The 25,193-nt window shown below is 41.8% G+C and overlaps 1 protein-coding gene across 4 annotated transcripts in view; it reads left to right on the top strand.

Moving 5' to 3' along the window:
- The window catches only part of GAB1 (GRB2 associated binding protein 1), a 123,852-nt gene that overhangs the window by 77,294 nt on the left and 21,365 nt on the right, over positions 1 to 25,193 (top strand). For 2 of the 4 annotated variants that reach the window (XM_036240976.1, XM_036240974.1), the window contains exons 2-5: positions 7,787 to 8,081; positions 18,966 to 19,188; positions 19,533 to 19,613; positions 23,274 to 23,836. In XM_036240976.1, the coding sequence (XP_036096869.1) occupies positions 7,787 to 8,081; positions 18,966 to 19,188; positions 19,533 to 19,613; positions 23,274 to 23,836 (1,162 nt within the window). The remainder of the gene's footprint in view (positions 1 to 7,786; positions 8,082 to 18,965; positions 19,189 to 19,532; positions 19,614 to 23,273; positions 23,837 to 25,193) is intronic. The other 2 variants (XM_036240977.1, XM_036240975.1) reach the window with 1 other exon arrangement.

Here is a 25,193-nt window from a genome sequence, read left to right as displayed (position 1 = left end):
GGCCCACAACCTGGGCATGTGCCCTGACCTGGAATCCATCAGGCGACCTCTTGGTGCCGGGGTCAATGCTCAACCAGTGAGCCACACCGGCCGGGCGACAGAAAGTATTTAAAAGAACAGTCGTGTCAATATCCTCATAAAGCATGGATAGTGTGAGAACTCCCACGTTTTATCATCGCCTCTTTGATTGGTGTGTTCAGCAGACTGAGCACTTCCTTGGGACTAGGCAAGGGAGAAAAGAAAAATGAAAGGTGAAGAGACATGGATCCAGCCCTCAAGAGACTTTCTCTAGGGGCATCAAACACCATGACTAGGAAGTGGGCAGAAACGGAGAGCTTGGAGGGTCCACCCAGCGGTGGTGCCCTGAAGAGATTGAGCTGGATCCAGGGGGTGGGTTATGTGCCGTGCGTGGGGTAACATGTATCGGAGGGATCATGTCAGGGCCAGAGGCAAAAGAGAAGCTGAGTGTTAGGGGAACTGCAGGCACTCCTGATGTGGTTGGAAGGCAGAGAGGCAAGAAGTGAGTTTGGGAGAAAGAAGGGAGACTTGGGGCCCCGGTGCCCTGCTGGAGAGTTTGGGCTTTATCCTGCAGGCACTAGTACTCACTGAGCTTAGGCAGTGTGTACATTGCAATGCAAATACTCCAAACATTATGGATATTTATTTAGTTTGGCAGTCTGATCTAAGTATATTTCCACTGAGATCTGTGGACTGTACGTGCTGTTCTCTTTTGACGTTAATGTGGTAGCCAAAGTGAATCCAGGGGCCCTGAGAGGAGACACTGGCATCAGACTGTGGTGCTTTTAAAATGCAAACTTGCTGATGGAGTCTTACTCCTGCATCATTTATTCAACTTAAAATTGCAGTGACTGTTACATATAGAAAAAGACAGCAACAGTTCTTGCAGAGTACCTCTCAGGCAAACCTGCTCGTAGTGGGAGTCCAGTGGTTAAAGGGAGTTTTCACATGGACCTTGTTAAAATTGCTTTGCTGGCTTGGTTTTGACGGTTTCTGGAAAACGTGCCCGTTTTTGTCCGTTACTGCTCAGCGGCATTGGTGAGGGTGATGTACGGTTTCCTCTGGGGCTACCAAGGCAGCAAGGATAAAAATAGGGCAAACTGTAAGAATCCCAGATATTTTCAGATAACAAAGACTGATTTATGTGGACCCATTTTGTGCTCTGACAAAACATAGAGAAGCTTTGTGCTGTGATTAGCAAGGGTGCTGATGTCAGTTCTCTTGTCGAGCATCCAGCTTTATTCTGTGGCTAAATTGTGCTTTGTACCATAATCCAGAGAACCTTTGTGTCTGCCTTATTAGAGTGTGTAGTTTATGTAATCGCTTTTGTTTTCCAGTTTAATCTGTGCCAGCGTCAATGAGAATGACTCATTTTGGTGACTGAGACAAACATTCGCATTTGGACCCTGTTAAAAATAAATAAATAAGTGGCAGGTGCTGCTTGGCTAAATTCTGCGTTTTAATGCTGTCATTTCCTGCTGTGAAGGGTTCCTCTCATTTAATGTCTACTCAGGCCTCTGTAATCACTAGCCCAATCTATCTCGTGCACCTCGATTCATTGCTATTCATTTCTTGGCTGTTTATTTTCGTGTCCAAGGGCCTTGAGAATGTTAACAGTATCATTTCCACACAGGAGCAGAGAAGTGAGTGGGGGAGCCACAGTTAACCAGAGGACCGAAGGGGGACACATAAGCTGTAGCAAAGGGACACATTTCCTTCTTGTGTCTTTTGGCCGTTTTCCCAAGGTGTCTCGTGCACGTGTTTTGGTAAAGTTGCCGTAGCTGTGTTTAGTTCATTACGTACATGTTCAGTACGGGAGCTCTTTTTCTCAAATGGAAGAGGTTTTGAAAGCACACCTTTCTATTCAGTGTCCCGTATAGCTAACCTAGTAGTCTCAAAAATGTTACAACTTTACACTCTATAGGGGAATTCTATTTATTGTACAGCTATTTCTAGGCGCCAGGCACTGTGCATCGAGTATGTGATGGTCAGTAGAGCGGATATGGCCACTCTCTTCATGGACTTGAAAGTCTTAGGGAGGCAGATGCTTAATAAATAAATACAAAGAAAAATTGAATTGCAGAAATCACTACATAGGTAGGTAATAGAGTTCCTAAGACTATGCCCTGCTTTCCATTGGGAGGGTTGGGTTGAGCGTGGTAAGGGGAGGGGAGGCTTGAAGGTCAGAGTCAGCCTGGTCAAGACCGCGGGAAAGAACACTAGACTGGGGCAGTGGCATGTGCAGGGCCCCGGAGGCAGCCTGGAAACCATAGCATTGGAAGGGAGGAGTGACCTCTGACCGCGACTGGAGAGGAGCTCTTGAGCACAGCAGTTCGGCATCGTGTAGCAAAGGGGCAAATATCCCCTCCATGTGGTCCCGCTCCGAGGGCTTCGCAAAGTGCCGCTACGGAAACTGATGCCTGTAACGCCTAGTGGGAGTCATGGGGAATAGATGGGTTATAGGCAATGAATTATGTAGTCAGGCATTCTAGAAAGATTTCCATGTGAGACGTTAAAGTTTTAAAGAGTCGTTTCTGTGTTTAAAGATAGAACTTCACTATCTGGAGAAATCATTTACGAAAATGATGGGATTCCTTGACGGCCCTGGATAAATGACGTAATACTATATGATCTTCTCTGTTTATTTCTCTGTTACTTTTCCAAGCTGACTGCTTGATATACTGCTTGTGGGCCTGATCCCCATAAAGACATACTTTTACTAAGAGATGATAGTTTTTTATTTCGAAGTAAATAGAAGTCTTATGTATTAACTGAATAGATTTTTATAAACCAGAAGCCAGTGTTAAATTTATGAATTTAGCAGTTTATGACTTTTGAATATTATCTAAAGCATCTGTAGAACTCCACCTTCATGGCCTTCTTCTTCTGGACCAGTCATTTACTTTGGAGCTGCAGTCAGACTGAGAAATTAATTGAAAATCTTAATAATATTAAAGAACTACATAATATTTTTAGACATTTGTGATTTCTCTACTAATCTTCTTGCTAAAGGATTACATAAGTTTTTCCACGAAGGAAGGCCTGTCCATTTAGCAGTAGTTCTACAGATATTTTTCCAGGGTTGCTATATTCTCAAATATTTTCGTGTATGGTAAAGTATGCTCTTCATAATTAGTAGACTCCTCGAGAATAGGAATCGTTAATTACCTACTGGTATCTCTTTCCACTTGTACCTGGCACAGTATTTACAGTATAATCAATAACTTATTGACTGGTAAATTCATTGATACATCTAAGTACCATTCATTGGTACTTCTTAATACATCTAACTTTTCTTGACTGGATACAATTTAAAGAATCTATTATAATGCTAAACTTAAAGTTACCACCCAAGTTGATTCAGTTATTGGCACAGTTGTCCAAGTTATTAAAGACTAAATGAGCTGGTTTATGGACCCCTCAGACCCTTTACTTTTCCCTTTTTTGTGTCTCTGCCTCCAACCGTTGCCATAGCTCCCTAGCATCTCTACCAGCAAACAGCACATCAAAATTGATCCATGTCAGAACTTGTGAAATTTGGGGAAGATGGAGGCTAAGTCCAAACATCTGTTGGAGAAGTATAGGTGGATTTCAGTTAATCCTCTTTTTTCTCTCACCTGTATTTTTCAGGATAAAATGAAGCAATTTTTAGTTGATGCCTTTTGTGTTACATATGCCAAATTTTGTAAAACATAAAAAATATAGAGACTCTGTCATGTCATAGTAGTATTGTTTTTGGTAGCAGATTTTAATTTTTCTTTTTAAGAGAGAAAGGAAGGGAGAGAGAGATAGAAACATCAGTTGGCTGCCTCCTGCCCACCCCTTACTGGTAATCAAACTGCAACCCGGGCATGTGCCTGACTGGGAATAAACCAGGACCTCTCAGTCCATGGGACGATGCTCAATCCACTGAGCCACACTGGCCAGGTGGAAGCAGATTTTTTTTTTTTTCATCCTCACCCGAGGACTTTTTTCCATTTTTTGTACAGATAGAGTGGGAGGGAGAGAGAGGAAGAGAGAGAGAGGGAAACATCGATGTGAAAGGGACACATAGAGTGGCTGCCACCCGCACGACCAACCAGGGCCAGGGACAAACTGCAACCGAGGTACGCGCCCATAGCGGGAACCGAACCCGAGTCTCTCCAGACTGCAGGCGGACGCTCCAACCGCTGAGCCAAACCAGCCAGGGCTGGAAGCAGATTTTTAAAAATAGACTGATAGCCTGGCCGGTTGAGCATCAGCCCATGCACTGAGAGGTCACCTGTTCGATTCCCAGTCAGGGCACATGCCCAGGTTGTGGGCCTGATCCCCAGTGGGGGGCATGCAGGAGGCAGCCACTCGATGTTCTCTCTCATCAATGTTTCCATCCCTCTCTCCCTCTTTCTTCCTCTGTCTCTCTAATGCATCAATAAAGAAACAATAAAATAAAATAAAAATAGACTGATATATGTTAAGGAAGAAATAGAAATAATGTTTTGGGGAAATTGGGCTATGTTATGGTACCAATATCATGAGCATTCTTTGTCTATACTGTATTTAGAGCACTAAACTTATTTACTGCTGTGAATAAAATTTCTGAAAATACCATTAGTGTAAGGCTGTCATTACCCCAAGTTATTACTAGAAGAGACAGTTTATTCTTTTCCAGAAACAAAGGATTGAAGTGTTGGGACCTGTGCTCCATCATGATCTCCAAATGAACAGAAATGTACAGTGGCCATTAAGGATATCTTATTTCATTGGGATTCATAAATTGTCCTGTTTCTCGGTCTTTCCACTTCCTGGAGTGTCCTCTTGGGTGATCGTACTTCGCATGTTTAGTCTGGAGTAGAGAATGTCTCTTAGGTGGCTGAGACTTGTTCAAATAGGCCCCTTTGCAGTGTGACTGCCCGCCAGGAAGGCCTTCAGGGAGGAGTAAGGCTTCATTTTGTTTCTGGGCAGAGATGTTAGGTTTGAAGACTGTTCAAGCCGACTGTTTCAGCCATTTGCTTCCGCTTTTATTATTTGATCAACGCAGATTTTAGGGAGGGTAATAAACAGTAAAAGAATTTTAGGCTTCTTTAGGCATAGAATTAATCTCAGAATTAGAGGTCCAGCTTGCCAATATGTATTTGCTGGGAAGAGAAAGAAAAAGACTGAAAAATAAAGTTGTATCCCATACTCAAGAATACAGCTCTTGTCCTGGCCAGGTGGCTCAGTCCTCCCGTACACCAAAAGGTTGCAGGTTCGATTCTCAGTTGGGGCACATGCCTAGGTTTTGGGTTCAATCCCTGGTCAGAGTGCGTACGGGAGGCAACTGATCGAAGTTTCTCTCTCTCTCTCTCTGTCTCCCTTCCTTTCTCTCTCAAATATATATATATATATACATATATATATATATACACATATATATATATATACACACACACATATATATACACACACACATATATATATATATATATGTATATATATATCCTCAGATGAGGCTTAAATAGAAAAAAAAGAATACATCTCTTCTCTGTGTAGTCTGAACAGCAGTCTGGCCAAAGGAAGACACAGTCCATTTCTTTGCTTGCTTTCCAGATGGGAAACCAGGAAAGCTTCTGCACCCATTTTTCCCCTCCCTACTCCTTACCCCGTGCGGGGGTGGAGGGGGCACTATAGCTTGAATATGAAGGAGTGTTTTGAAGAATCACCTTTGTGTATATTCTTTATGTCATGATATTAAGGCATCAAAAAGCATTGCTATTTAAAAAAAAATAACATAAGATATACATAACAAAATTTATCATTTTAGCCCTGGTTGGTTTGGCTCAGTGGTTAGAGCGTTGGCCTGCAGTCCAGAGAGACCCGGGTTCGGTTCCCACTAAGGGCACGTACCTCGGTTGCAGTTTGTCCCCTGCCCTGGTTGGGTTGTGTGGGTGGCAACCACTCAATGTGTCCCTTTCACGTTGATGTTTCTCTCTCTCTCCCCCCCCCCCTCCCACTCTATCTGAACAAAAAATGGAAAAATGTCCTTGGATGAGGATTAAAAAAAATTTATCATTTTATTTAATTAATTTATTTTTCCTTTATTGATTTTAGAGAGAAAGAGGAAGTAAGAGGGAGAGAGAGATAGAAACATCGATGAGAAAGAACATCGATTGGCCACCTCCTGCATGCCCCCCACTGGGGATCGGGTCCACAACCTGTGCATGTGCCCTGACCGGGGATCGAACTGGCGACCTCTTGGTGCATGGGTCGATGCTCAACCACTGAGCCATACCATCCAAACAAAATTTACCATTTTAAAGTGTGCAGTTTGGTGGCATTAAGGACCTTCACATTGCTGTGCAGCAGTCACCACCATCCAGAACTTTCTCCTCTTCCCCACCTGAAACTCTACCCATTGAACACTAACCCCTCATACCCTCTCCCCCAACCCCTGGCTTTCTGTCTTTATGCATTTGACTACTATAGGTACCTCACAGAAGTGGAGTCATACAATCTTTGTCCTTTTGTGACTGGGTTATTTCACTTAGCATGACATCTCAAGGTTCATCCATGTTGTTATAGTGTGTGTCAGAATTTTTGTTCCCTTTTAAGGCTGAATAATATTCATACGTATATGTATATATAAACTGCATTGTGTTTATGTCATCATTTCTCAGTAGACACTTGGGTTGCTTCTACTGTTTGACTGTTGTGAGGAATGCTGCCATGAATCTAGGTGTTCAAATACCTGTTGGAGACTTTGATTGCAATTCGTTTGGATACGTGCCCACAACTGGAGTGTTCTGAGGAACTGCCATGCTGTTTTTACAGCAGTTAGGCGGTTGGACGTTTCTGCCAGCAGCACAAAACATTTATTTTCTGCTTTTTCAATAATAATCATTCTAATACGTATGAAGTGGTATCTCTTTGTGGTTTTGATTTGCGTTTCTCTAATGATAGTGATATTGAACATCTTTTCATGGGCTTATTGGCCAACTGTATATCTTCTTTGGAGAGTCTATTCAAACCCTTGGCCCATTTTTTAATTGGGTGGTTTATTTTCGTTGTTAGGGAATTATAGGAGTTCTTTATGTATTCTAGACATTAATCTCTTATCAGATGTATGATTTACAAATGGGTTCTGTCCTTCTCTGAGTTGCCTTTTTACTCTGTTGATCAGGTCCTTCAATGTATCAAAGTTACACATTTTGAAGTAGTTCAGTTGAATTATTTTTTCTTGTTTCCTGCACTCTTGGTGTCATAGCCAAGAAATCATTGCCAAATTAATGTCATGAAGCTTTTCCCTGTGTTTTCATCTAAGAGTTTTATAGTTTCAGCTCTTACATTTAAGTCTTTGATTCACTTTGAGTTAATTTTTGTACGATGTAAGACAAGACTCTAACTTCATTACTTTGCATGTGGATATCCAGTTTTTCTAGTATCATTTGTTGAAACCACTGCTTTCTTAGAAAACTAAATCTTCCTTGTTTTGTTGACTTGATATTACATATTGGTGTAATATCTTTTAATATCAGGCAGTGTCTTCTAATAGAAGATATTACCTATTAGAAGATATTATCAATATCTTCTTCTAGAAGATCTAATAGAAAATAATAAGCATGCATATATACACACATTATTAAATTATTTTGGGCATCAGTAAACTCTGCAGGAGCAGTAGATCATTCTGTGGAAATAAAGAAAACATTGACTTTCTCTAGATAATGCCTCTATAAAATTGATTCGATAAATATGCATCTTCTTGAATATTTTCTCAAATTAATACGACATGGGTATTTTGTTTTGTTTTTAGGCATGGAAGAGGAGATGGTTTGTGTTGCGCAGTGGCCGTTTAACTGGAGATCCAGATGTCTTGGAATATTACAAAAATGATCACGCCAAGAAGCCAATCCGTATTATTGATTTAAATCTGTGTCAGCAAGTCGATGCTGGATTGACATTTAACAAAAAGGAGTTTGAAAACAGCTACATTTTTGATATCAACACCATTGACCGAATTTTCTACCTGGTAGCAGACAGTGAGGAAGAGATGAATAAGTGGGTCCGTTGTATTTGTGACATCTGTGGGTTTAATCCTACAGAAGAAGGTGAGTTCAAGATTTTGTTATTCAACCTGTCTCCTTTATTACTGCATGGTTAGAACTGTTATAAAAGTCTGTGTTACTTCATTTACACAAGATAATATTAGTGATATTTTACAATTGTAACATTTGGAAAAAGCAGCTAAATCCTTTAATCAGTTTAGGCAGAAACTTTTTGTAGGTTGTAGAAAGAGAAATTGAGCCATTGTGGGGCAGTGTCTATATAAAAATGTCCTGGAGAAAAAGGTGACAAGAAGACACACTATTTCAGAACCTTTCTTCAGTTCCTGTATAAATACTAAGTTGAACCTTATAACACTGATGATATTGGACTCTTTTTGGCCTATTAAAAGCAGAATTTTCGTGTGGCTCAACTTAATTCTTGAGTCAGTTTTCAACCTGTGTTGCCATGGCAGCTGTCAATCAATACCTGTGAAAAGCAAGTGAAAACCAGTCACAAAACTTGATGAAAAAGTAACAGACCAATGAGTTTACTGAACACAGAGGTGAGAGGAGGGTTCAGGTTTGGATACGAGGGAGGGAAGAAAGCTCAGAGGAAGACAAATTGTGGACTTCTGAAGGAAGCAATATTTCTACATAAGGGAAGGCGGGGTGCAGAACCCTCTGAGCCTCGGGGCCAGAGAGAGGAAGGCCCAAGAGGAGGAACAGAATTCTCCTTGACTCCAGAGCTCAAGGTGAGAGTTGCTTGAGGATCTGAGGTTTGGGCTGCCTGGCCAAGAAGAAGCCTCCACAAGAATTTTGCAAGTGGAATTCCTTCCAGGTGCTCTGTAGCTCCTGGCCATGAATTCCCCGGTGCTTGTTCAGCAAACTCTCAGGGACTGTAAGGGACTCCACTACCAAGGTAGGCTCGCGGAGCCGGGAATCAGGAGTAACGTCTTTGACCTTATTGTCTTCACGGTTGTCCTCACCTTCACAAGTGCGCCTTTCCAAACATCTATTTTTAGGAGTGCTGGAGATTCCTCGAGGGGTGGAAAACTGTATTAATAATTAACGTCAAGTTTGGAATTGAAGTGACACAGTAATCATCTCTAATTAGTTCAGGTCAGCATGCTGTTTCCTCTCCGGCCAGGAGAAGGGCCTTGCAGGGCTGGCATTGGCCCAGTGGGGTGGGGGAGCCCCTTGGTGAGGACAGCATGCCCACGGGAGCAGCGCGGGGGAAGGGAAGGAGGCATCCAGTGTGGACAGGAGGCGGCGAATGAACGGGGGCTCTCCACCAGGGCTCTAGCGAGTAAGCCTCGGGACAGTGTTTCACGTGGGGAATGAAGGCTTCAGTTGTTCTTGTGAAATTACTAAATGTGTTCTCATTTTAAGTAGGTGAGGGGTATTATTTCCAACTCCAGTTAAACTCCTTTCCCTTCTTGTTTGCATAGATGATCTATATTGGAATGCATTGGAGGATTTTCAAGTTCAAGTCACAAATGAGATCGCTTTTAATTTAATGGTTACTCAACAACCACCTTAGTTTTGTTATGTGATGGGTTTTTCAGTTAAAATAATTTAAGTCGTTTTTGTAATCATTTTGTTGATGTTCTTGGACCTGCTGCCGTTTCAATTTAGAATTTGGGGGACATAAAGGCACACTTCTGTCCCCATTGGTTGCCTGTATAGATCCCACTAATCTGAAAGACCAAGTAGGTGTTCTCCCATCTCTCTTTATTTTCTTTATAATTCTCCTAAATATGTTTAACAAAAGAAATGAGATGCCCTCTTAGAGGAGCTTTTTTCAATTAAGAAATGTGAGCGTCTGATTTTTGGAATCCCATTATGGGGTGAATAGAGTTGAGAACCCCCCAAATAAGAATTTCTGATGCTCAAGTGTCCCAGATGAACTTCGCAAGTTTCAAGGCATGGAGTCTGGCCCATCTGTCCACCTTAGAAAGACGCTTATCATCTGGGAGCTTGATGAACAGCCTGATGGCTCTGGAAAGAAAAACAGTATTGTCTGCTTCAGAAAGTTGATCCAATAATTTACCGAATTATTTGAGTTTGCCAGCACTCTACGAGGCTTTGGGTATTTACTCAACCAGTGTCGACTGGGTGACTAGTTAGGGAGACAGATGGCCCACGTTACACACAGGAAACTGAGCATCAAGTGGGAGAGGGTTCGTACCCAAAATAATTTATTACAGTTGATGAGTGCAAGGTGTGTGTGTGTGTGTGTGTGTGTGTGTCACATACACATATAAAAGTACACTTAATATATATTTAATGTATGTAATATATATTGTTATATAAAGTTTCAGTACATAATATTAAAGTATGCTGCTGTGGTTCTGTCTTGATGTAGTTCTTGCCCTGTGGAGCTTGTAGAAAGAGAGACAGGCAAATCTAGAAATGATATACTTGTTGTAAGGACTCTGCTAAAGAAAAAAGAAAGCACAGATAGCAGCTGATTTAGTCTTAAGAGGGTGAGGAAAGTGTAGGTAGTTTTAAATGGCTCTGCGACTATAACCGAGAATGTACTTGAGAGCTTTATTTTTGTACTTAGCCGAACATTTTCTTTGATGTTTGTAGTCAGAACTCATCACAATGTCTTTGTCTGTTTTTACTTTATAAACTTACCAGTATAGCCCTGGCTGGGTTTTCTCAGTGGTTAGAGCATCGGCCCAAGAACTGATGGGTTGCAGGTTTGATTCCTGGTCACTGGCACGTACCTGGGTTGCCAGTTCCATTGCTGGCCCCGGTCAGGGTCCATCCGGAGGCGACTGATTGATGTGCTTCCCTCACATCTCTCTCTCTCCCTTCCACTCTGTCTAAAAATCAATGGGAAAATATCTTCGGGTGAAGATGAACATCAAACAAACAACCAAAATTTACCAGTATAGGGACAGGGGGATGTTCCTAAACTTGAAAGCTACACTGACCTCTTCAGTGGCGAAACTCACAAATCGTTATAAAACAGATTAGAAGTGAAACTCCATTTGTGAACTTTCTGTCCTCACAATATCCATAAAAGAAGAGGTTGAAAGAAAATAGTATGATGAATCAAATTTGATATATGGAATCTGAGTTACCAAGAACATCTATGCTAATCACAAATCATTTTTATCTGTTCATTAAAATGAGCTCCTGTGGACTTCAGTTTGCAGTGCTTTCTAAATTTAGTTCACGCCCTGGCCAGTTTGGATCAGTGGTTAGAGCGTTGGCCTGCGGTCCCGAGAGACCCAGGTTCGGTTCCCACTAAGGGCACGTACTTTGGTTGCAGTTTGTCCCCGGCCCTGGTTGGTTGTGCGGGTGGCAGCCACTCGATGTGTCCCTTTCACGTTGATGTTTCTCTCTCTCTCTCTGTTTCTCTCTCTCCCTCCCACTCTACCTGAACAAAAAATGGAAAAATGTCCTCGGGTGAGGATTAAAAAAAAAATTAATAAATTTAGTTCATGAGTTATATCTAAATGCAACTGCATTTATTTTTTTAAATTCTACAATTTAGATATTTTACAAGTTTATCCTGGCCACTTCCCAAATAGCCAGTGAGAAATGTCTGACTCGATAGTATGTTGAAGACTTGAGTTTCTTAGAAGAAATCAGTAAAAGAGGAACAGTCCTTCATTGTGCAGTACCAAGGAACCACAGAAGTATTTTATTTCATTCTGTAATTGTGGGTTTTGTTGCATGGTTGCAAAAAGGTTTTAAAATCAACGACTGTATTGCCTTATTCATTTGGAGTAGCTGACTTTTCTAGGTGCCTTTTTAAAAAAATCTACACATTTAGCCCTGGCCCGTTTGGCTCAGGGGTTAGAGCATCGGCCCGCGGATCAGAGAGACCCGGGTTCAGTTCCCGCTAAGGGCGCGCACCTCGGTTGCAGTTTGTCCCCAGCCCCGGTTGGGGTCGCGTGGGTAACAACCAGTTGATGTGTCTCTCTCACATCAATTTTTCTCTCTCTCTCTTCCCCCTTTCTCCCTCCCGCTCTATCTGAAGATAAATGCAAAAATGTCCTTGGCTGAGGATTAAAAAAAATAAAAAATCTGCACATTTATAGATTTGTATCAACTTCTAAACCTCCGACAACTGCTATTATCCTTTGTGATCACATTCATATAGTTTAATGTGACAGGGTAAATATCAAAATGTCTTGACGACCTGCTTTACCTTTTGCTTCCAAATAGATCCCCTCTCCAGTCACTAAATAGATGTTTTTGTTTTTACCTAAATCTGTCCCCTGAGCCCTGAGTGCTTCCCATTTCAGAGAGCTGAAGATGTTCCCACTCTTGGCTTAAAACTGATCACACGAAATGATATTTCATTATACTAGTTTCAGGCTAGACGTGGGAAGTAATAGACTCTGCTGTGATATTACAGTCTGAGAAAATAACTATCCCCAGTCCCTAGGAGAATAACTAATTTTCTCCTGAAAACAAAAGGAAAGGGGAAAACTCTGACCTGTGTTTTGATTCCAGGAACCTCTCAAAATATCGTTACCATGTTATTTCCGCTGCCCCAGGTGACCACTGCTATTATTGAATACTCAGAATGCTGGCATGCTGAGTCTGTTTTTAAATTCTAGCTGGTTGAACTGTGTGTGGTTCCAGCGAATGCTTTTATTTAGCAGATTTGAGGGTAGAAACTAATTTCTTATGTTTTTCTTGGAAATGGGCAGGTTTATTTTTGTTTTTACACCGACTTGAAAGCTGGTAAACATGCTGAACGAGTACCGGGAAGCACAGCCTAAGGGTTGTATGCTGCTGTCCCCGTGCAAAGGCTCCTGGTCTGATTTGCACCACTATAAAGTTGCCTCCTAGCAGTTGAGCTGCTTTTCTCAAAATACACAGATAATAGTGGCTTTAAAAAAAAAAAAATGTGATTCTCTGTTTGATTTTCTTCCCTTTGGGAAAGTAGGTTAGTGGAGTGTATGATTGTTTGACCACTGTGCTGTGCACCTGAACCTAATACAAAAAAAAAATACATAAAAGTAGGTTAAACTAACATGTAAGAATATACACATGATCCCTCTCCTGTTAAAGGGTGCTTCTTAATTAGGGAACTTTTAAATTTATTTGCATTCACTTTTTTATTTGGGTATCACTTACTACTGTGAAGGTCATAGAACTTAAGTGTACAGTTCAATATAGTTTTATGTATCCATCTATATCTATACATAGAAATAGAAATTTGTGTAATTGTTACTCAGATCAAGAAATGGAAATTTTAGCCCAGCCGGTGTGGCTCAGTGGTTGAGTGTTGACCCATGCACCAAGAGGTCACCAGTTCAATTCCCAGTAATCAGTGTTTCTATCTCTCTCTTCCTCTCCCTTCCTCTCTCTCTAAAAATCAATAAAGAAAAAAAATTTTTTTTTAAAGAAATGGAAATTTTTAGTTCCCCAAAAGTTTTTCTCAAGTTTCTTTCCTGTAATCCCCCCCCCAAAAGCCCAAATATAACCATTATTTTGCTTTTATAACCAGAGATTAGTTTTGCCTATACTTGAACTTCATCTAAATATGAAGTTATGCCTTGTTTTTCTCAATAGTGAGCCTGTGGGATTCATCCCTGTATCATGTAGCAGTTCTTCTTCATCCTATGTATCATTCCATTGTGTGACTCTATAACCAACTATGGATCAGTTCGTATGTTGATGGACATTTGGGTTGTTTCTCGTTTTTAGTTAATACAAGTAAAGCTGTTGTGAACATTCTTATACGTGTCTTCTGATGGATGTGAACACTTAGTGTTTTGGGGTATATACCCATGTGTGGAATTGCTACATCATAGGATGTATGTATACATTTGGCGTTAAAAGATTTAGTAGACTGAGTTTTCCAAAATTACTGTATCAGTTGCTTTTCTACCAGCAGTGTATGAGACTTTCAGTTACGCTGCATTCTCAACAGCACTTGGTGTTGTCAGTCATTAATTTTAGCCATTCTAGGGAATGTGCAGTGGTCTCTCATAGTGGTTTTAATTTGCATTTTCCTGGGGACCAAGTCAACCAGCGAGTATATTTTGTTTTATTGTATACATTTTCAAGCTACTGCCCCTGAGATCTTGATTCATTGAGTCTCCTGAGGTAGGACCCAGGCACCTAGATTTCTAAAATATCCTACAAGTTATTCTGATATCGTGACACCTCTGTGATAAGAATTAGCCATTTGAGCCCTGGCCGGTTTGGTTCAGCAGTTAGAGCGTCGACCTGCGGTACAGAGAGACCCGGGTTCGGTTCCCGCTAAGGGCGCGTACCTCGGTTGCAGTTTGTCCCCAGCCCTAGTCGGTTGTGCAGGTGGCAGCCACTTGATGTGTCCCTTCACATCGATGTTTCTCTCTCTCCCTCCCATTCTACCTGAACAAAAAATGGAAAAATATCCTCGGGTGAGGATAAAAAAAAAAAAAAAAAAGAATTAGCCATTTGTCACCACTCCCTAACAGTTTATTTTCAAAGTCTCCAAGAATGTTTCCACAGTCTGTGAAGGAGATAGTGATGACAAACAAGATAAAGATTTTTCTACTTGAAACACATTAAATAGATGGGACTGTGATTAGAGGTCTTCAATATTTGATTAAATAAATGGAAGAAACTGCAGGTTGCTTCTCTGGAAATTGCAACTACTGCTCATTTCTTGTGTGTATCCATTTGTGAGACTTACCTTTGTAAAATGTTCTTCCATTAAAAAATGGTGTGTTCAGAAGTGCGATTATTTTAGCATTAATGATAATGCATACTCTTTGTGGACTCTTATTTGCTAAGTTAATTAGACACAGACCTATTGAAAATGCTTCTCTTTACAGAAAAAAAACAATTCAACAGACAAGTCAGTAATAACAGAAACTGAGTAACCTTGACCTGTTTACCTTTGATTGTGAGCATAAAGGTAACATTTTTACAACGGAAACCAAAAGCACATTCTATCAGCAAATGTCACCCATCTTCAGAGAAAAGGACCTCTGGTCTCCTGACAGGACAAGAGCAGGACCACAGCTTCTTGTCACCACATACGGAAATACAGTGTGTTCGTAGTTACCAAATCAGAGAACCTATGACATCAACCTGAAGTATTCTGCCTTGCCCATAAGGAAGAGTAGAATTGCTTCCCTGGGCTTAAGCTCTTGTGCCATTTGGTTAGAAAAAGATACACATTTGAATGTTTAGCGACATTATCTGGGTGATTCATATTCTGTGGCGGCATTAGGATTCCAACTAGGATAAAACTGTGGTGGACAATTTATTATTTGCGATTCTCCCTCACGTAAGAATATACTTCTCTCCACCGAAATCTGGTTAAGGCTTTCCTTAGCAGTGTTTATTAGTTTTCTAGGTAAAATTCAGTTAGGAGTTTGCTTCAACAACTCATTAGCCCTTTAATGGATGCTAATTATACTCTTCTTGCCTTGTGAATTAAGAGACAGGAAATTTACACACATAAGCAAACCCTAAACTGATGTTTGGTTCTCAGAAACTTGATCCCAGCATTACTTGGAAAGAGAAGTAAGTTAGAAACTGATGTGAGGCAAGAAACAGTCAACATGGTCCACTCAGCTACTTGTAGAGTCAAATGGGGGCAAATCACATGTTTTCATAAGATGGAACAGAAGTTTCTCTTTCAGATCAGTTGACTAACTTTGGCCAGAAATTTTATTTAGAGAATATGATCTAGAGAATTTTATTTAGAGGCTATTAAGACAATGCAATGCTTGCATTAAAATATGTAGAGCTGAGTATATGGTCAGATATGATGAAATAATCCGAAAGACTAGGACTTTGAAAAGAGTGCATTTTCTGAGCCAGAGTGGTGGAGTGGCGTCCCTTCTCTTTTGAAGACCTCTGTACGTCAAGTGGCTTTGTACAGCTGTTTGAAGGTCTTTTCTTTCACGAGCTTGCCAGTGAACATAATGGAAGTTTCTCTTTAGGTCCTGCCCCTTAGAAGTCCAGTTGATCCTTGAACAATACAGAGGCTTAGGGACACCAGTCCCTGTACAGTTGAAAATTCCTCCCAAAACTCAGTTGTTCCTTGGTATCTTCAGGGATTGGTTCAAGGACATTATGTAAAAGTCCCTCATATAAAATGGTATAGAACAACGCATACAGTCGGCCCTCCACATCCACAGATTCCCTCCCGCAGACTGAAAATAGTGTTTTCAATCCACGGTTGGCTGTATCCAAAGATGTGGAATCAGGGGACACAGAGTGTTGACTGTACGTTGATTGAACCCCATGTAAGTGGGTCCTCGCGGTGAAACCCATGTTGTTCAAGGATTAACTGCAGATGTAAGTTTTCCCATACTGTGAATAGATGTTTTTTGTTCTGTTTTTTTAAAAAGAGGTCTTTGAATCCTAGTCCTTTTTTCAGAAAACTGAATCTTGCAGCTATAAAGAGGGTAAACACTTGTCATCATTCACAAGGGGAGAAATGGAAGATTGAAAATGAGATGGTCCCATTGTGTTCATAAAACAAGGTCAGACAAACATGACTGCCTGGCTGGGTGATCCCCTCCCCCCCCCCCCCCCACCTTATGATGAGTCCCTCACTTAGTTCATTTAGTGTATAGCCATCAAGTTTAGAAAACATATTAAAGGAAAAGTGTATCTATAAAAACCACCACGTGAAAAGTTATTCTAGGAGTTAACAGTTGAAAACTAGAATTCATTCTATTCTGTATGGTGATGTATTTCCAGTGGGTTTTTTCTTTCTTTTTTTTCTTTCATTTTGTTTTGGTCAGAACTAGAAATTGAACCGGATTTTACCACACCTCTTCATTAGAGGAAAGGAGAAGTGTATAAAATATGCTCGGGAATGCAGCCTGTAGGATATAATCTCTCTGCCTTTTCGTTTTCCTCTTCAATGTTGTATATATCTTTCTTAAGCTCCTCTTTAAAGGTAAATATTTTTCATAGTTCTCTTCAATTTAACAAATCATAAGGATTTACTCTGAGTCACTGATTATCAATCTCTTGCATTTTAAACCCCCTTAAATAAATCTCTGTGTATTTGCAACTGAGTCAAAACAGCAAAACATTTCTTTGGGTTTGTTATATACACTCTTTATAATCAACATCTGTTAGACATGATGAGGTATTTATGAGTCCCCTCTGAAATAATAGCATTATGTTGTATAAATGTCCAAAAATTCATTTATCTATTCTTACCATTTTCTCTTCTCACCTTTGGTAAATAAGAGGGATTAATTAATTAGCTCTGGTGTAAAAGGTTAGATTTTGTTAGATGAGCTTATATGAAGACTGGACCTTGCATTCAGCACAACAAAGATACAATGTTAGACATTAACTCCACTTCTGTTTACTCAGCCCAAATTCTGAAACTGGGAGAAGTTTTCAAACTTCATTAGCATTTTTCCTTGAAGGGCAAATTTCAAACAGTACATGCGGGGAATGGGTCTTGTAGATTTGGGGGTACCCCTTGCTTTACTCTTTCAACCTGTCAGAGAAAGTGCTAAGTGCGTTTCTGCTGGGTGAATGAGACATTTTTGAGCATCTGCCACATGTAAGGCTCAGTGAAGCATAGGTGTTCTGATCCTTTTTGTTTGTTTTTGGGACACACAATAAAAGATAAATTGTTATATTTAGCCATATTACGTGCTATTGAAGCTTTACAATTAGGATATGAGTTTTTATGTCTGGGAAGACATTATAAAATGAGCTGCGTGACCCTGGCTGGTTAGCTCAGTTGGTTAGAGTGTCATCCTGATATGCCAAGGCTACAGGTTCAATCCTTAGTCAGGACACATACAACAATCAACCGGTGAATGAATAAATAAGTAGAACAACAAATCGATGTTTCTCTCTCTCTTCTTTCTCCCTTCTTCTCTCTCTAAAATAAATAAATAAGCTATGTAAATTTGCTGTGGTACCTATAAGAATATTAAATGGAATGCATTAAGACCTGATCAGAAAAGCATGTGGACTTACTCTGTAGTGTTTAGAGAAAACAGAGCTGACATGTAACTACTCCCTGGTAAATTAACAGGCCAAATGACCTGCATTTGATTCACTTGGTAGAGCATATTGATGTAATGAATAGGTTATGAATAGAATATGAATATATTATAGAGTTATATTTCCTAACACAGACAATAAAATGTGTTTATTCATATAAGAGCATTTACGTTTTTCTGGATTTATAGCCATTCATTTCCAATCCGACTAACAGAATTTTTATTCTGGGCCCTTAAAAATGTACGTGGTTGTGTCAGTGATTACAGTGGGATTTTATTTTTAGCTTTTCAACTCATTTTTAAATTACTTCATTCTACACAATTGAGCTATGTTCATGTGTCTCCTCAGAACATAGTTAAGTGCTTAATAAATTGCTTATCTACTTGCTGACCCCTTTTGCAAGAAAATCCAGCAGAAATCCAATAACAGCAGCTGAGGCGAGCTGAGGGAAGAGGTGAGGCCTTGAAGCAAAGGTCTTTCCCTGAGCGGGAATCCCACAGGTAGAACTAGTTCTCTCTCCCTCGTCTGCTGAGAAGTAGGAAGGATGGGCAGCAGAATGAAGAGGGGCAAGAGCTGGCCCTGCTACTCACAGCACCGTGGACCTGCAGGTGCCACATAATAACTAGGGCCCCTTGGATGGGTGGCTCTGCTTAGGAAACACTTTACATGGGGGGAATCTGCCTTTTGTGTTAAGATTGTAGAACATCTTCTTTTCCAGGAGCCTCAAAACTAAAGATTGTTCAAGGCAAGGTGAACCCTGGCTCTTTTAGAGCCTCTGGAAGAATGGTCCCTACTCTTCAGATCCCTTCGACACGAACCATTATTTTCTGTATAAATGTTGCCTTTTAGGTCGTATTTGTTTTAACTGACAAAATCGTGGTTTAGGCTGTTCCCACATGTTTAAACAGTTTATCTCTAAACGTTCAAGTGGCTTTGCTTAAACAGTTCTTAAAATGGGATAGTGATAGTTCTACTTGGGTGTCGCAGATCCTGTGAAGCCATCCGGCGGCTCCTTACAAGCACCGGTGGATTTACCTGCAGCTGTCATTACACCCCCGGCCGCCCAGGTGGATGCATCCTCTGCTGCCCAGCCGCCTCCGTATCAGCTAATTAACCTTCCCCCACATCTGGAAACCCTTGCCATCCAGGAGGATCCTCAAGACTACCTCTTGCTCATCAACTGTCAAAGCAAGAAGCCCGAACCCACCAGGTAAACCACATATGCGTGCGTGTGTGCGTGTGTGTGTGTTCACCTTTACGAATCTTACCGATAAACTTTTTAAACCCTGCATTGAAGGTTTAAAAGAAACCATCTATATAGACATATTTTATGTTTATATTCCTCCACTAATGATGTCTGATATGTCCACAAGATTTTATTGAAGAAACACATTCTCTAGCATCTTTGGCAGGGAACGCTCCCCAAAACCTCTTTTGGAAACCTGTCTTCCGTTTCATAGTCTTTGTTACAGACTCACAGTGTTACTTGCTTAACAGATTTCACTGATTTATAAATGGTGATCTTGCTCCATTTCTTATGTGATTGTAAACCAGCCAAGGGTCATCTTTTGTTTCTGAAGAAGGAGAGGAATACCTACTACTAGAAGATTTTGAAAGCAAAACGATTCCATTGCAGTGAGTGTGTTGTGGTAGCTTTGGATCTGTGTGAGAAATTAATCATACAGGTAAAATCCCAATATAGCAGAATCTATGGAAAATATGAATTGAGCTTTGGTGAAACTGGGTGAAATCAGATATATTGCTAAGAGCTAGGAAATGTGAATTTTCACACCTCGCAACGAAGCGGAGCTTTACCCAAGCCTTGACTTTGTAAATTTTTAAGTAGAAAGAAGTAATGGATTTCAGTACTTGATCAGAGGTATCAGAAAGACTCCCAAATCCTGGTTTTCCTGTCATCTCCATCCCTGCCCCAAGACCCGACCCCTCTCTTCTTCTAAGCTGTCAGATACTTCCATCTGGTATTGAGTAATCGAAAGGCTTGAGGTAATGGTAAGTGTTGGAGCTGAAAAGTAATGATCAGGAGGCCTGTCTCTGCTAACAGCTGTGACAACTAATGACATTGGGTATATTTATTCTCTTAAGTTGTAGTATAAAGGTGGGGGTGATTGCATAGCAGATGTGAAAAATTTTTCAACAGGGTTATTAGACATTAAGCATTATTTTTTATAACCAAAAATATTTTTTTTCATGTAGAAAGTTACTGTTACTGGACCAGGAATATACAAAACACTATTTAAAAAATTTTATATAGAATTTGTTAAGATTCACAAATTAGTTTCTGTGACCTATTCCCCCAAGATAATGGAAACAAACACTCCAATGAGTCATTTCTATATATTTGTTGTAATGGGATTTTACCTGTAAGAGCAAAAAAAAATTTTTTTTTATAAATCAACATGAGTTAATAATATCAAATTCTAACTTGATTTTGCTTGTTTGCTGTGAGTATTTAAAATTACACACTCGCAACTTTGTTACCCATCCTACTAACTAAGATTTCATTTTTCGGAGAGTGACAGTTATTTTTCAGTATCAACTATTTAAAAGCCAACAGCTAAGTGACAATTTCCTGTACATTTTCTTCTTTTTATATAATGTCTTTCATTGACCTCAGTGTTATCACAACTTTCCTGTTGTGGTAGAAATTACATGCAGATATATTTTGCATTTACTTTTTGCAAAAGTGACAGTTAACAAATATTTATGATGTGCCCACTGTTTTTGCCAGATGCTCTGAAGGTACAGACTAATTATGTAAGTTTCAGCCCCCCTCAGATACAGTCACCCTCACAGTTTACAAGTAAACTGTGTGGAGAAGTCAAAACACGTATGCATTTTAAGAGTTTATACATAGAAGCAAGACAAGAGCACTGCCTTGCAAACTCGTGTTCAGCCTGCGAGCCTGGGCTCGGACCTGTGTAGGAAACGTTTCCCCAAACTCCCAGGCTGGATTCAGTGCCGCTCTGGGTTTTCATAGCATCCCGGTTGTACCTTTCATATCTCTGTTTTATCACAGAATTGGAAATAGACGCTGTTTTATTCACGCTCCACCAAACTGTAAGCTAGTCAGAGGGAGGATGTTTATTGCTCATTGTACTTCCAGCATCTTTTAACTCACACCTTTGAATTCGGTGACAGTGCACATTTTAGAACAGGTGTAAATATGAGTGAAAGCTCTACCCTGGGAGGAGCCGGATTTGAACTCTACCTGGTTGGTGAGAGAAAGGGAGACAGTCATTAGTAATCTGCATAAAAATGCCTGAGGGAAAGGAGAGGTGAGAACGAGTGATAGGTTGCAGGTAATAGGAGGAGAGCCTGCTTCGACTCAGGGGTTTGGGAACAGGAGGACATAAAATAGGACATACAAGGTGGAGCCAGTCTGTGCGTCAGCCTCAATGAAAGGGGAGTAGATTGTGGGCTTTTTGGAGTCCCCACCCCTGTAGAGACCCTGGACGGGGTGTTCTCTGGGTGTGTGCGTGAATGGAAACCATGTTTTGAGGAGGTTGATCTTACCAGTAGGATCGCATGCACAGACTGGAAGAGAGGGAGACCAGAGGGAAGAAGTGCACTCAGGAGGGTTCCTTGCAGAGAACTTAGCAGAGACACAGATCTGAACTTGGGGTGGTGACAGTGGGAATAGGGCAGGGGACAGACGCTTGGTTAGGAAGAGACTCCGAGTGATGGTGGAGAGCAAAGAGAAGGGATCAGAGTTGACTAGAGAACCTGAATAAGGACATCTCAGTGGCAAGCTGGAAAGGGCATTCAGCTGGAGAAGGAGGTTGGGTTGGGTTTGATACACATGAGCAAGGTAATACCGGCATAACCAAGTAGAAATATATTTGAGCATTTGGAAAACATGGGACTCGGAATTTTGTGAGAAGATGGGAGTTGTCAGCATTCAGTGGAAGGTGACCGTGTGAGACAGGAGGCCTTTTGAATGGTGTGTGTGGCCAAGAATGAGAAGACTGAATTCTGTTGGCCATTCCAGGTGGAGAGATACAGGAAGAAGGAGCTAGTCAGTGACAAGGCAGTGATGAGAGAGGGACAAGGAAAATCAGGATACCATGGCACAGGTTTTTAATCGTAGCAGAGGAGAGTTCCAGTGAAGAAATGGAGTACGCAGAGCCAGACATTGCTAGGAAATCAGGGAAGATTAGCCCTTAAAAAATGATCACAAGTTCATTTTTAAAATTAGTACAGTACGTGTAAGTTCCTTCGGACAGCACGCATGGGTAGTGAAGGGATCCTGTTCCACGTCACATAAGTGCGAGCGTGCTGGTATTGGTAGCTTTGTTTTGCCTGATACCCAAATTCTGTGATACTACAAAATGCAGAGACTGAAAATGTACCCAAAGCATGAAATACTCTAATGAGATTCCTCGAGGTTAATTATCATCTGGAATTGACTCACTCTGTGGCTTCTATTTTGATCCACTTTACAGTATTGGCTAAATGCTTGTTTCAAAAAATTGAGTAGAGCCCTGGCCGGTTTGGCTCAGCGGTTGGAGTGTCCGCCTGCGGTCCGGAGAGACCCGGGTTCGGTTCCCGCTAAGGGCACGTACCTCTGTTGCAGTTTGTCCCCGGCCCTGGTTGGTCGTGTGGGTGGCAGCCACTCGATGTGTCCCTTTCACATCGATGTTTCCCTCTCTGTCTCTTCCTCTCTCTCCCTCCCACTCTGTCTGTACAAAAAAATGAAAAAAAAAAAAAAAAATTGAGTAGAGAGGAAGGTATACCAAACCTTTTAAGTTGCCCTCATGTAGATCACACTGACTTTACTCAATACCAGGTAATCATTAGACTTTTAGTTGTTCAGAGCAACAGACCTGCCACGGGTAGGCCAAGGAGCAGTGGATCACCTCGATACATTGTCTCAGCACCTCGTTTTTGCATGCTGTGCAGAAGAAATGCCTTCCCTTGTGTCTGTGCCTTAATCACTTGCCTTTCTCAGAGTTTTACCCCTTTCTAATTCCTGTACATCAGGGGTTGTGGTTTTAATGTGTGGACTTAGTAGGTGGAGGTGGGGGTGTGGGCAGGTCCAAGACGAATCAGGGAGAATGCTGTTGGTGGTTTTGTGGTGGTGGTGGTGGTGGTGTTGTCCGGTTTATAATCAGGAAAATGAGCAGCATTCGTGCTTTCAATCTCACGGATCACACCAAAAAAAAAAAGTCGCGTGGACAGAGCCAGGGGTTTTGATTGCTAAGCGGTGTATTTATTCAGAGGCAGCCCCGTGTCTTCACTGTGTTTTACTTTCTGCCATTAACCATTTTTGTTTAGAACACACGCTGACTCTGCCAAGTCCACCTCCTCCGAAACGGACTGCAACGATAACGTCCCTGCTCACAAAACCCCTGCTTCCTCCCAGAGCAGACACGGAGTGAACGGCTTCTTCCAGCAGCCGACGGCCTACGACGCCCCGGCGCGGGACGCCAGCCTGTACCACCTGCCCCGCAGCTACTCCCACGACGTGCTGCCCAGGGCGTCCCCGTCCAGCGAGGCCGACGGGGAGCTCTACGTCTTCAACACGCCCTCGGGCACGTCCAGCCTGGAGGCCCAGCTGCGGCACGTGTCCATGAGTTACGACATTCCCCCCACGCCCGGTAACACCTACCAGATTCCACGAACATTTCCAGACGGAAGCCTGGGCCAGACGGCAAAGCTGGACACTATTCCAGATATCCCTCCACCCCGGCCGCCGAAACCGCACCCGGCGCACGACCGCTCTCCCGTGGACACGGGCGGCGCGGCCCCCGACGGCAGTTACAGCGTTCCCACCGCGGGCCTGCCGCCGTCCCGCAGCAACACCATCTCCACCGTGGACCTGAACAAGCTGCGGAAAGGTCAGCCCCGTCGGCTTCTGATGAGAGGTCATGTAGGAAACCTGTTTCTGAATGCTCGTTCTTATAAGCAATGTAGGATGGCAAGTGATAGTCCTGGGCAGCCTCAGTCCTGCAGGTACCCACGCGTGTCGCAAAGGTATCAGAGTCTCTATAGATTCCCAAGAAGGGGTGTGCATGGGACCTGTGCCTGGGTGGGTGTCCTGCCGGGAGGGAGAAAGAGTTGGGGTGTTTCATCCCCGAAGAAGTATGCCTTAGACATTCCTTCCTGCCTCAGGAAGTGTGCCTCCCTCTCTCCCCAATTCTCTATATCCCTGGGGGACAGACTCCGGGGCAGAGGAGCAGGAAATGGGCCAGCCACACAGCATCTGCGACTCATAGCCTTTCCTGTATTTGTGCCATTATGGCCACTTCTGTGTGTCGGGTCTCTTGGGCTCCATTTCCTCCTTTTCTAAATAAGCAGCGTTTATGTTGTGTCTAACAGGTAATAATCCATTCCAGTCAAGCCACTCTGATTTTTGTTCGGTGTTATTTTATTTTTAAAGCTCTGAGTCTTCTCTCTATTCTTCGTCACCTTGCTTCTTCCTAACCGTCTCCGAGAGCCTGCCAAAAGTTACAGGCCTTGCGAGGAGAAAAGTTTAGTCTGGGTTATACCCTGAGATTCTTTTCTTTTTTTTTTTTAATAAATGAATTGTATGTTTTGTGGATCTGAATAAGGCTTTAATTTTTTTTTCTTTATTGATTTTAGAGAGAGGAAATGAGAGGGAGAGAGAGATAGAAACATCAGTGAGAGAGAACATCGATTGGCCGCCTCCTGCATGCCCCCCACCCCCACTGGGGATCAGGCCCACAACCTGGGCATGTGCCCTGACCAGAAACCAAACCAGCGACCTCTTGGTGTATGGGTCGATGCTCAACCACTAAGCCACATTGGCTGCGCTACCCTGAGATTCTTAATGTCCTAAAAGTAGAAAGCCAAAGTGTAAAATGCTCATACCCTGAAAACTATGTGCTGACATAGTTGTGTTTTCTGGTAGAGCTATCCAGCTGTTTTAACAAAGATAAAGATTTAATGCATCATGAATAGTACTTACGTCACTGCTTCCTTAGCATTCAATTCCAACTTCTAACTGCCGCCTGGAAGTGTTTGTATAACCTGGGTATAAGTTAGTGAGATAGAAGATAGCCCAGGGTGGTACACAATATAAGAAAATAGAGGTATATCTTTCTCCATTCTTAGACAACCTGCCTCATCCCAGACTTAGACCGTCACTCACTGTCATAATCAAATACTGGTACTGATGAGCATGTGACTGAGTGTTTCCATTTTCTAGTGGTTTAACATGTCAATTCAAAATAC

Source organism: Molossus molossus, unplaced genomic scaffold (assembly GCF_014108415.1).
Source record: "Molossus molossus isolate mMolMol1 unplaced genomic scaffold, mMolMol1.p scaffold_m16_p_4, whole genome shotgun sequence".
NCBI classification, from domain to species: Eukaryota; Metazoa; Chordata; class Mammalia; order Chiroptera; family Molossidae; genus Molossus; species Molossus molossus.
The sequence above is the reverse complement of the archived record's forward strand: the minus strand, read 5'-3'. Positions and strand labels throughout refer to the sequence as shown.